Raw genomic sequence first — 12,255 nt, forward strand, 5'->3', positions numbered from 1 at the left:
CGTGACTTACCGCAAGCTGAACGCAGATGAGAGACGAGGGCACCGAGACAAGACAATCCTAAGAAAGACCAGGTGAGCATTGCTTCTATTTGGCTTTGCATGAGGTGTGTGTTTTCACCATGCATTCCCGGGGGTCCGGGGGGACCTCGTGGTCCTGGCTGTCCTGTACACGTATAACATATGTCGCCCTTCTCTCCTGCAGGAAACACAGCCAAAGACACCACACACACACACACATGGTGATGCTCACCACTAGACGTTTAGACTGTGCTGAGGCTGTTTCAAATATAAGTACTTCAGCTCAAATCTGAATCGTCTTTTTTTCCGCTATATGCACTGAAATGCTGTACAAAATACATCTTATTTGAGATATTACATAGTTCTTTATTTATTTATGTTTGCATGAATATTATGCCCTGCAATTGCTATGCAGAATTGTACACTATTCGTGCCTACTGAAGTGACTCATTTAATTTCGTAACTGCTCTAACCAGTAGTGGAAGTGATGACTAATGCTACGAGCATTCCTACTGTGCGCCTGATGTACAGGATGTTTTGATTTGAGGCCCTCACCTTTCTTCCCGTGGCCACCATCGTATCCAGGCAGGCCAAGCAGTCCCTTCATCCCCTTCATCCCTGGAGGGCCTTGAGTCACCTTCTTGGCTGCAATCAACACCATTGTCATGGCGGGTTATTGAGATAATTTACTTCAATGAAACCACAAATAGAGCCTGCTGTACTAGCCAAAAATCCAAGATTGAACCTAACTTTATTCATATGTGGTCGAGATTTTAAATTATACGCAAATCTGCATTCAGATTCCTACCTGAGAGGCACATTTTTGATTAAATAAAATGAAAAGGAGACATTCTTTTACTATTCTACAGAACGTAGAAATAGTTCTAAAGAAGGCTTAAAGATAATCGACGCTAAAGCGAGCTCCTACTTCTGTCTTCAGGTGGTCCAGGTGGCCCCCGGTCCCCAGGTAGTCCTTGGCCTCCTGGGTCCCCATCGGGCCCCTGGGGCGCTGTGTAATCGTCCCCAGGGTCTCCAGGATCCCCCTTAGAGCCAGGAAAACCTGGGGGACCTTCCGACCCATGAAAAGCACCACCTGCATGAAGGGGATGGGTGAGAGTGAGTGAGTGAGTGAGAATATGTTCCATGATGATTGACTTTGCAAAGATGACATGCCCTCAGCCCTATATTAACCCTTGTCCGTTTGAAGAAATACATATTGTAAAAGTCTTTCTCTCACTAACAGGGTGGATTCTGTGCTGCACTCATTGGTCTCCAGCCTGAGTCTGAAGAGAGCGATGCAGCACCATGGACAGCGGGTTTCAGACAAGAAAAGGGTGACCAACAGAGAAGTACACCTCAAAGCCTGTGCTGAGTGAAGCGAAAAGTCTGCCCTTGTTGGTCCTCTTATCAGATACAAGGCGAGCATCAAGTTACCTATTGTGTGAACTACCCTTAGTATTTGAGGTTTGACAGCTTGTCGCTATGATCAGAAGAGGGATGACAGCGGATCATTTATGAGTACCCTTGTACAATGAATTTGAACAAATCCCTTCTTTGCTAGTTTTCCAATGAAAAGTGCTTGGTTGAAGGACCTCACTCATTCACACATTCAGTCAGAAGCTACAGAATCATCCCATTCACAGAAGCACAGCCATTATCAGAAGAGGTCCGTTCAGTGCGTACCTGGAAGCCCTCTTGCTCCAGGAAACCCCATCACACCTTGAGAAGGATGAAAATATGTGTCGGGGTTATTCAATGAGTTTTATTATATGGTATTATTATTGAGCCATTACCTTATTTCAACTAATACACTCACACGCCTTAGTTTTAACACTTTCGCATTTATTATTTCAGAAGACACCTTTAGGATACCTTGAGGTCCGCGGTTTCCAGGGGGGCCGGGGAAACCACTGTCTCCTTGAAACCCTTTCATCCCAGAACCAATGACCTGGCCCGACAGGAACGACACGTGAGCTCATGACACACACACACACAGGCGTAGTAGTCAGTAGATCAACGCAAGAGAAACTCACCTCTCCTGGTTGACCAGTAGGGCCCTGGTTTCCCTTTTCACCCTGTGGAGGATCAAATCTTTATGAAATCTCTAACCAATCTATAAACATACCTTTTTAATTGACCTTCCATTTTAACAAGTAGTGTGTGTACTGTGTTGTGCATCTTGTTTAAGCTTCTTAAGTGTATCTCTATGATTCCAATATTTATTTAATTTAATTTGATTCCTCTTTCCCGTCTTGTTTTGAGGGCCGGACCCCACGGCGGGTTTAGATCCCTCAGGTCGTCTGATCAAATGCAGCGGTCTGATCGGTGGCCTCCATTGAAGCTTAAAGCAGTTGAATCAACACTGATGGCTTTTATTTGTGCACGATGAATAGATTTGATTTAATTGTAATTGTTTTCCTTGTTAAGCCAAACGCTTTGTACAAAAAGGAATAGTGTTGGTTGATTGTTGACTGAATCCAAGACCTATACAAATTTAAGATGCATGGTGGATTTAGCTCATACAAGTCACTGACCTGTCCCCCCAGCGTTCCTGGAAACCCTGCGTGCCCTTTGACCCCACCGCTGCCCTGGAGAGAACAAAAGTATTACAAACATCCGGACATATCTGACATATCCGGACATATCTGTGGGCACACATAGGCACACTTGAATTCATGCACTTTCAAAAACACATAGACACTAACGTAACCATACCTCAGTTCCGCCTCGTCCGCGTTCACCCTCTTTCCCAAGCTTCCCCTGGACAAAGGGGTATTCAAATTGATTAACATCATCGATATATTACATCATACCGGGGTCTTTTAAAACATCCATGAAATTTGCATTTATGTCTCCTGTGAGCTGTTTTTTGATGTGATGCATTCAGCCCTGTAGCAGCTAAGTTGGATCAGAGTGGCAAACTAGAACATATTTTGCGTTGCATTTTTACTGGATATATATTGGCGCCACCTTCAGGTTAAAATGAGAATCACTCTTACCTCAGGTCCTTCATATCCTTGTTCTCCCTTTGCCCCTTTAAAGAAGCTGAAACCTGGGTCTCCCTGGAGACATTCACAGGGATTTAGTGTAAAACAACGGCTTTTAACTTTGTAATGAATGGAGTCTTAGGCCTGTGATTGAAACCTACGGTTGAACCCTTGCAACCTTTCTCTCCAAAATCTCCCTCGTCTCCTATTTCTCCCTAGAATTTAAAAGTAAAAGAAAACAAAGGTCATGGCTATACCTTCATATTAAAGTTCATCTTAAATCGTCTGATAACAAAATGGTGTCTGATTCCGTTCAGTGTCCACTCCCATCAGGACTCTGGTCATTGTCAAAGTCAAAATGTCAACTGACAAATTATCAAAATGACAGACGAAACGTCCGAAATGTCAATGATGTGAATTTGAAGCAGTTGATTCCTTATTGTGTAAGGGAGGGGGCCCATCAGTGAGTGTGACCTGATGTGGTACCTTCAGCTCTTTAGCCCCAGAGACGTAGTCTTTAACCCGGCCTGGTCGACCCGGTTGCCCTAGAGGTCCCGTTTCACCCTAAAATGAGCAGAAATGAAGCAATCAATCAATAAATAAACACTGTTCATGAAAATCTGGAAAAAGCATGAGGTTGAGGTAAAACTGTTTAGAACCAGGAAACAGGTAACTCTATGGGTATCCTATCTGTAGCACTGTGATCTTATGCTGTGCTCCGACTGTGAGTGTGATGTGTTGTTGTGTCTTCAATGAAGCAGTCTGGTACCCTCCTGCCGCGCGGTCCACGCAACCCTCTGCTCCCTCCTTGTCCCTGTGGGAGGGAGCACAGCACTATTATAGAATCAGCAAGGTGACTTCTCTCCCTCTGTCTCGTTCTCTCTCTGTCTGCCTCGCTCTTTCTCTCTCTCTCTCTCTCTCTCTCTCTCTCTCTCTCTCTCTCTCTCTCTCTCTCTCTCTCTCTCTCTCTCTCTCTCTCTATCCATCTCGCCCCCTCTCTCTGATAGAGTAACAGCATCATTCTGATAAAGTAACATTCTTGTCACTCACACGTACTGTATTTGATGTATGACAGACAGCTCTCCCCTTTGCACTTTAGGTCTTCACAGACTTTCAATTTGTGATATTTTTCGCTTCAGGTCAGATGCAACAGGCTAGTTAAAGCCATTATAGGCTGTATAGTATAAGAGTGCTTGTTCTTGAAGTCTCTATTCTTTCCCATAAGTTATCTCCGATCTACCTCTGCTCCATTGTCAGGAGTTTGGCCATGTGGCTATAAGGAAGTCCTTGACCGTCCTTTATCTCTGTACGGAGTGTAACCAACCAATTCCAGAAACTATTATTTAATTGAAATTAATTAATTTTACCTGGTTAGTAAATACTATTGCATGAAACTAAACAGTTGAAAGTAGGCAATGGATTAACTGCAAATAATGTCAACTTATTAGTACGCTATATAACACTTACAAAATATCAATGCCAGGTGAAGCGCGGAGTCAAACTATTATAGCTACTAGAGTTTCCGCGCCGGCGTTGCGCACGCTCAACCACTAGTTGTAATTAAACCCATAGCAATAATGTGGAAACTCCTGTCGATAATGTAACAAAGGCGGAATAAGTGTGGCCGCTGTCACTGTAGTTTGTTTTGATTCGACCATAGAAAAAATGGAGGCAGAACTGGCAGAACTCATCGGGATTATCTTAAATGTTGCTAAAACGATGCATCATATATTCCGTTGCATCCACAAAATCCGAAGCATCGATCGATGAAAGATTGGAGCATGAGTAAGAGACAAATAGAAGGAATGACAAAGAAGAAAGGCATCGCGAACGACTGCGTTACCGGAGAAAGAGAGCGTATTTTTTTGCTTAATTTCACATATAACTATCACTTGGACAAATGTAGTTGATTTCTGTGTTTAACTGAGAAAACAGGGAATGGAAGGACGAGACCCTATAATGTTCAGCTGACTGTTGTAAGTAATAATAACAAAAAAAAAGTTTCTATACACATGCAGCTGTGAACTAATTTATTGTAATTTATTGTATGATCTGTACTTTTAGGGTTATGATAAGACCTATCTTTTAGCGTTCACCACAAATGACTCAAACAGATTTTTCTAACCATTTAGCGAACAAAAGGCAACAGGTTGATTATCACTTAGGGGCTACTCAATGACATGCAGAGGCGTTATCAACACGCCCACTGAAGTGGTGTGAGAAATACCGACTTTCTACTCATTTAATTGACATTTTCAGGGTACAATTGTCAGGATGTAGTTCACACATACGGCCTATCAGGAGAATATCAGGACTTATACGTGTGTCTGAGAGTGTAGTGAGTGTAGTGTGTGAGCATTTGATACATTATAAATGAGTCAATTTATGTGATTGTTCAATGGAAGGTGTGGTATACTATGCATGCAAATCAATTATTAAATATCTTTCACTTTTATTCAGGGCTGAAAAGTGCATTGACATTTTTAAATGCATGGCAACTACTATTGGTTTGTTAAAATTAATAATCATCATTGAGATTAAACATCTCTTCAAGTGTCCTCGCCAAGACAGGCAGCAGTAGCCTAGAAGCACACATAGCATACACAGAAAACATAAGAAAAATAAATCACCTAAAGCAGTCTGCAGGGGGGAGGGGGGATATCAATATCGCAAGACATTTCGGCTCAAGGAAGGCTCAAGGAAGAGTGTAATATTAAGTTTGAGCAACATAGTGTAAAGACATTTCGGGAGGCTCAAGGAGGAGGGTAATATTACATTTGAGCAACAAAGTGTAGTCTTGTGGTGGACTCGACAGACATAATCAACTGTGTTATTGACATGTTTTTGTTCTGTGTTCTAGGGACGCTGTCTCCTTAAGATCACGTGACTTGTGTGTTGATATGCCGGTCTGCGCGATGTTTGAATTTAATTTTTTTTATCTGACAAAATGAATGACTTGGCGTTGCTTGTCGAGGTGAAAAATTGTCTCGTCACTTCTTTAGCACAATTTCTACAGACTATAGACAGAATGCATTACCGGGGAGAGTTTGTCAATGGCGACGCTGTTAAAACAGACGGAAGGGTGGAGGGGGGGGATACCAATATCGCAAGACTTTGCGGGATGTGGGATCGATTTTGCTGTTGTCTTTCAACGCGCTCGTGTGTGCGTGCGTGGGTGCATTTGTGTGTGGTGTGTGTGTATGCGGTGTCCTGCGCTACATTTGTCTTGGAACGTCTGCGTCAGCGCACGCGTGTGTGTTTGTGCGAGTGTATGTATTTGGTGTGTATGTTCGTGCGTGCATGCGTGCGGTGTATGTGCGTGTTTGTGCATGCTGTGTGTGTGTTTGTGAGCTGCAGGCTGCTTGGCACATGCGCACTGACCAACTTGAGTAACTTGTGCGACAGGCACTAGGCTAATGTATGAAATAAATACACAAATACTAAAGTGAAATACTTTCTCGATAATTGCAGTTTCTTTTAGTTGATTTTGTAAAAGCCCAGTACAGCTAGTTATCCAAAGCTTTGTTTCTATCTTATTTCACTGAACAAAAATGTTAACCATAATAACCTTGTTGTGTGTCTAGATAAATGTGCGTTTGTGTGTGTTTTGATAGGCCTGCCTTTGTTTTGACAGCCCTACTGGGCTTTGTCTTGTGTGGGAGTCTTTGTGTCAAATATTTGACTCTCTAAACGCTGTAAATATTCACCATACAACACATGCAACACAAGGGATGCTGCTTCCATTTGACTCTCTGCCATTTAGTGCTGACCACATGTATGCCAATTTGTGGACAAATGTGTCCAAAGCATCTTACAATAGAGAGAACATAATGCAAGTTAGCAACTTTGGGGATTAAATAGTTGCATCGTTTTCACCTGACATTATTTTTGCTGATCTTGCCAACACCTTTACTTTACCTTGACTAGCAATTTCCAAGTTTGTTTTAAGCGACCGCTTCTCCTTCATATTATTGACTGAGATGGCCAAAGCAGTAAGCACAATCCAATTTTCAATGTAAATGATATTGTACAATCCAGCAGCTGTTACACTGTTGCACACAGACACACAGAGAGACAGACAGACGGACAGACAGACAGACAGACAGACAGACAGACAGACAGACAGACAGACAGCAGACAGACAGACAGACAGACAGACAGACAGACAGACAGACAGACAGACAGACAGACAGACAGACAGACAGACAGACAGACAGACAGACAGACAGACAGACAGACAGACAGACAGACAGACAGACAGACAGACAGACACACGTGACCCTTGTATCTTTACCTTGGACCCCGGGGTCCCAGGTCTGCCTGGAAGGCCCTGTTTCAGATCAACAGGTTGGTAAACAGATTACATATATATCAACATGCATACGTGAGCGAGAGATCAATGATGTGGTGGGTGCTCTGTGCCAATAAGAGATCCCTTACAGCAGGGCCAAAGGGCCCTTCGTCCCCAGGCCTCCCATACTCCCCAGGAAGCCCGTCTTTTCCCTGGAAAACATACAGTTAGCTCAGCCTTTTCTGTGGGACACAATCGCTGTGGCCTCACACACCAATCATGTAATGAATAACAGTGTGATATGCTTATCAAACTTTTTTACCGGCACTCCAGGCATTCCGCGAATCCCCGGTGGTCCTCCCGAATGGCCCGATGACATGGATTCTCCCTGAGGGAAGAACAAAACACAAACACAGAGGTTTAAAACACTGAGTACCCATAGTAATTGCCTCATGGGAGCAGGTCCTGGAGTGTAAACACAATTTTTTTATTTGACACCAAGGGCGGGCTTCCTAACAGCACAGATTAATCACATAAGGTTTGATATTTAGTAACTTCCGCTTAGCCATCACAATGGGAATGGGGGAGGTTCCAGCTACAGGAGTGTCTAGGAGGAGTGAGCTGATAAAACATTCCAAACATTGTTGGTGGCTCCCACGGCAACTGCAAGGGGGTTGATTGTCCACAGAGAAGGCAGTGATGCAGAGATACACCTGCGTTCAGTCTCACGCTCTACGGTTTTATCTCAATGTCGTGATAAAACATCACATTTCTCTTCTGTACCTTGGGTCCGTGCAGTCCTGGTAAACCCTGAAAGAGAAACAACAGGCTTTAGAGACTCTTCCACAACGTCCATACAGTTAGAGGCCATCATGGTGCTTATAGTGTGTGTGCATGCCGTTTCAAATGAGGGTCTTACTGGGGGGCCTCCAGGACCATGGTGGCCGGGTAAACCAGCGCTTCCATCTTCACCCTGAAACAACAGTTAAAAAATAATGTATATATATATACACACACACACATGTATATATAATAATAGGAATACGCTCAAATTAAATATAGTAAAGAAACAAATACATAAAATAAATAAATACAAATAAATATAATGTAAAGCGATTAACTTGATAATGGTTTATAAAAATAATGAACACTGGCTGGCCCTTTGGTCAGGTGAATCTTAAGTGGTTATTTTAAACCTGTAGTGCTTGCTAAGTGACAGATGGATTTAGCTATTATTGTAACCTGTGTGGCCATCTTGCAAACAAGCAAAAGTCTCATATATCTCATATAATATTACATCTGTTCCGTTGCACCCAGAGGCTCCAGGCTCTCCTATCGGTCCTTGCAAACCTGGGATCCCCTTATGAAAAACAAGAATACACATATGTTATATTTAATGGTTAGGACCACCTTTTGAAATACTAAGTATATAGAAATATGTGAGAGAATACACTGGTTCTGTATGTAGAAGCAAACACTTGGGCAATTGACCGATTTTCATTCAAAAAAGGACAGGGGATTGAAATCTTACCGGTAAACCCGGATTACCGTGGAAGCCGTCTTTTCCCTGTTCACCCTGGACACACAATGAAAACCACAGTGTTGTAGCCCCACAGCCCGCTCAATTGGAGTAGTACTACTACAGGCCTGTATGGCACACAGTTAAGAAACGGACATAGCAGGACAACAAACAACTATACAACCATTCACACAACAATAAAGTCATGGGAATATATTATGTATATATGTGATATATGATGTGAGGCTGCCTCAGACCCGACTGCCCTGTGGTCCCGGATGTCCATCGTGGCCGGTGTTCCCCTGTGGAAGAAATACCACTGATTATCTCTGCGTCCTGACGTATAGACACAAGCCGTTGGAATGAGAAATGCATACAATAATAGAGACAATATGGCCAACCAAATTCAGATTTTGAATCGACCGATACCGATTTTTTTTAGGGCCGATACCGATACCGATATTTTTTCATCAGCCTTAGCCGATACGCCGATACGCCGATACCGATTTTCTTGAGCCGATTTTTATTTTATTTTATTTTTTAAAGAAACATTTATTGAACTTCAATATAAAAAACAATATTTAACAAATAGTAAAAACAGGTGAAGTAGAACAAGTAAGAACAAGTAGATGAACAATATTTAACAAATAGTAAAAACAGGTGAGGTAGAACAAGTAAGAACAAGTAGATGAACAATATTTAACAAATATTAAAAACAGGTGAGGTAGAACAAGTAAAAAAATTAAAAAAAATCTGCGAAAATCAGCCGCGTATCGGCCGATACGATACACGTAAAAAACGCGAATATCGGCCGACCGATATATCGGTCGATCCCTAGGAAGGATGGTTCAATAACGTCTGAGTTTGCAGAAGTGTAAATGCAGGATTGACGCGATGGCATTTGCAGCTGCTGATTTGAAGAAATTGTTAATTTGTAAAGGTATAGAACCTGCCTCTTATTGCTGATGGTAACCTTAGGCTAAATGCAAGTCAAATGGGAGTGAAATTAACATGGGCTCAATTTTCAGCATGATTTGCAGCTACTGTAAATATGTCCCCAGTGTCAAGGGTTGAATAAACAAAGATATAGTGTACATTAGATCATTGTAATAAGCCTTTAATTAAAAATAAATCTGAATCAGTTGGGTGTGTGGTCCTGTTAATCGGTTTATCGGCTGACAGCTGGAGTAGAAGACAACCATAGCAGGAGAGACCAGTTGCCACATACCTCTCAGTCTGGAAACTGTGTATTAGCAGACTGTGTTTTGTTTTTTATGTTCTTATTTTGGTACAGTGAATAAATCAGTTATGCCTTTAATGCAAAATCTGTGTGGAGCTGAAATTCTTGGCTGCTGAATAAAAGGTAGACCTACACCCCTGGACTTAAGGTCACAACTTCACGGAAAGAAAAAAAAAAACAGTTGTTTGTGGAAAATTCGACCGGAAAACGGGTTAACTAACTAAGGCAAATCATTATACAATAATGAGAGGGCTGAAATGAGTGAAGAAGACTTGCGGATGGGAATCTGTGCGGAGTTAACCAAATGGCCCCAAAAAACTCTACCTTTGGCCCCAGGGGTCCAGAGTGGCCCTCTGAACCACTGTGGCCTTCTTGTCCACCCGCTCCCCTTTCTCCTTGGTAACCCCTCTCTCCCTATGGGCGGTGAAGAGGAACCAGTTAGCAAGAGAATGGGGAGATATCAATATATATCAATCACATTGGTAATTCTGCTCCTTCTGCCTGTGATTGACCTTGAATTGTTCACATAATATAGGTACCATCAAATTAATTGTATTTATGTTAAATCTATCGTTACAGCACTGCTTAATTCTAGACTAATGTGGTCTACTAGGCAATGAACCTTGCATAACTGAACCATGATTATAAACAGTGTTATATGTTCTAGTTATGGGAAAAAAGGGTATCTGCATTCACTGGTGGTGGTTATAATACCACCAGTGGTATTATAAGTGGTATTATAACCACTATAATGTCTGTGGTTAAGAATGGGCCAACGTACCTTGCTGCCTTTACATGAACTTCCACGGCACTATAAAACACATCAGATACTTAATTACACATTGATCAAACATAGCAAAGAATGTGTGGTTGATATAGCAGGTGATGAAGGTGACATGCGTTGTATCAACAATTTTAGCTGAGTTACGCTGAGTTACCGGTTTCGCTACGGCGATACAGTTTACCACTATGGGCCAAGTTTGTTCATGCCAATTACGTGCTTAGAGATCCCCACCTCCATCAACATGATTGGTTAGATCAAACATACAGCAAAATATAGTGAAACATTTCACCCATATTTGAGCTTGTCTGCAAGCTATTTCTATGAGATTAATCAGTACCATACATAACTAACTAGAGTTCATTTGAGGTATCTTTTGGGAGATTTGCTAGTACTTTAATTTGATCAGAAAACATGTTAAGGCAAGTAACTAATTATGGCAAATCATTATACATTAACGAGAGGGCTAAAATAAGTGAAGATGTATTAAATGACATGTTCTGCAGTACCTTATATTTCCATTAGAGGGTATTGTATGTGTTTCAGATAGAGGAGAACAATAACAGTTTTCAGGGGCAGGATCTTGTGCTAATTCAATACCTGTCAGTTGTTATTGCAGTGGACCTTTGTTTGCTAAGTTAATTATATAGTCAGTTGAAAATACTACAAATACTTTTGTTCATTGCATGCCAATATTCCACTCAGTCTATAACAGATCAACCAATAATTAAAATAATCAAACAAAGAAATAAAACTTTTCAAAGACAGCTAAAGGCCTTCAGTGTGATTCCTTAATTCAACTTACACTAGCCCATCACTCTATGCAATGGTACAACAACATCTGGGTTTGCAGAAATGTAAATGCAGGATTGATGTGATTGCATTTGGAGTCGCTGATTTGTAGACATTTTTAATTTGAATAGGCATAGGATTTAGAAATGCTTCTTATTTCTGACGTTAGCCCCTTAGGTTAAAATCAGGTCGAATGGGAGTGAAATTAACATGGGTTAACATTTTTCTACTGAACTACTGTAAATGTGTCCCCAGTGACAAGGGTTGAATAAACAAAGATACCTTGTACTTAAAGACATTACATCATTATATTAAGGTTTTAATTAAAACCAATCAGAATCAGATGCTGTTACAACAATGGTTGTGAATGTGGTTCTGTTAATTGATTTTTTGGCTGACAGCTGGAGTAGAAGACAACCATAGCAGGAGAGACTGGAAACTGTGTATTTGCAGACTGTCTCTGTTTTTTTTTTTTATGTTCTTATTTTGGTACAGTGAATAAATCAGTTATCGCTTTATGTATATTCCACTATTCCAATATTGCCAATATTCCACTCAGTCTCTAACAAATCAACCAATAATTACAATAATCAAACAAAGAAATACAACTTTTCAAAGACAGCTAAC

The 12,255-nt window shown here is 41.4% G+C and overlaps 1 protein-coding gene across 1 annotated transcript in view; it reads right to left on the minus strand.

Annotated features, from left to right (window-relative positions):
• Window positions 1–12,255, minus strand: part of LOC130387037 (collagen alpha-1(IV) chain-like) — a 31,839-nt gene that overhangs the window by 18,244 nt on the left and 1,340 nt on the right. The window contains exons 2-23 of the mRNA XM_056595967.1: window positions 10,837–10,866; window positions 10,380–10,469; window positions 9,073–9,117; window positions 8,828–8,872; window positions 8,594–8,656; window positions 8,216–8,269; window positions 8,080–8,106; window positions 7,619–7,684; window positions 7,446–7,508; window positions 7,300–7,335; window positions 3,775–3,819; window positions 3,492–3,569; window positions 3,167–3,220; window positions 3,018–3,080; window positions 2,734–2,778; window positions 2,553–2,606; window positions 2,052–2,093; window positions 1,891–1,966; window positions 1,702–1,737; window positions 947–1,111; window positions 574–663; window positions 119–196 (exon numbers count right to left, since the gene is read on the minus strand). Coding sequence (XP_056451942.1) covers window positions 119–196; window positions 574–663; window positions 947–1,111; window positions 1,702–1,737; window positions 1,891–1,966; window positions 2,052–2,093; window positions 2,553–2,606; window positions 2,734–2,778; window positions 3,018–3,080; window positions 3,167–3,220; window positions 3,492–3,569; window positions 3,775–3,819; window positions 7,300–7,335; window positions 7,446–7,508; window positions 7,619–7,684; window positions 8,080–8,106; window positions 8,216–8,269; window positions 8,594–8,656; window positions 8,828–8,872; window positions 9,073–9,117; window positions 10,380–10,469; window positions 10,837–10,866 — 1,345 coding nt within the window. The remainder of the gene's footprint in view (window positions 1–118; window positions 197–573; window positions 664–946; window positions 1,112–1,701; window positions 1,738–1,890; window positions 1,967–2,051; window positions 2,094–2,552; window positions 2,607–2,733; window positions 2,779–3,017; window positions 3,081–3,166; window positions 3,221–3,491; window positions 3,570–3,774; window positions 3,820–7,299; window positions 7,336–7,445; window positions 7,509–7,618; window positions 7,685–8,079; window positions 8,107–8,215; window positions 8,270–8,593; window positions 8,657–8,827; window positions 8,873–9,072; window positions 9,118–10,379; window positions 10,470–10,836; window positions 10,867–12,255) is intronic.

Source organism: Gadus chalcogrammus, chromosome 8 (genome assembly GCF_026213295.1).
Source record: "Gadus chalcogrammus isolate NIFS_2021 chromosome 8, NIFS_Gcha_1.0, whole genome shotgun sequence".
NCBI lineage: Eukaryota > Metazoa > Chordata > Actinopteri > Gadiformes > Gadidae > Gadus > Gadus chalcogrammus.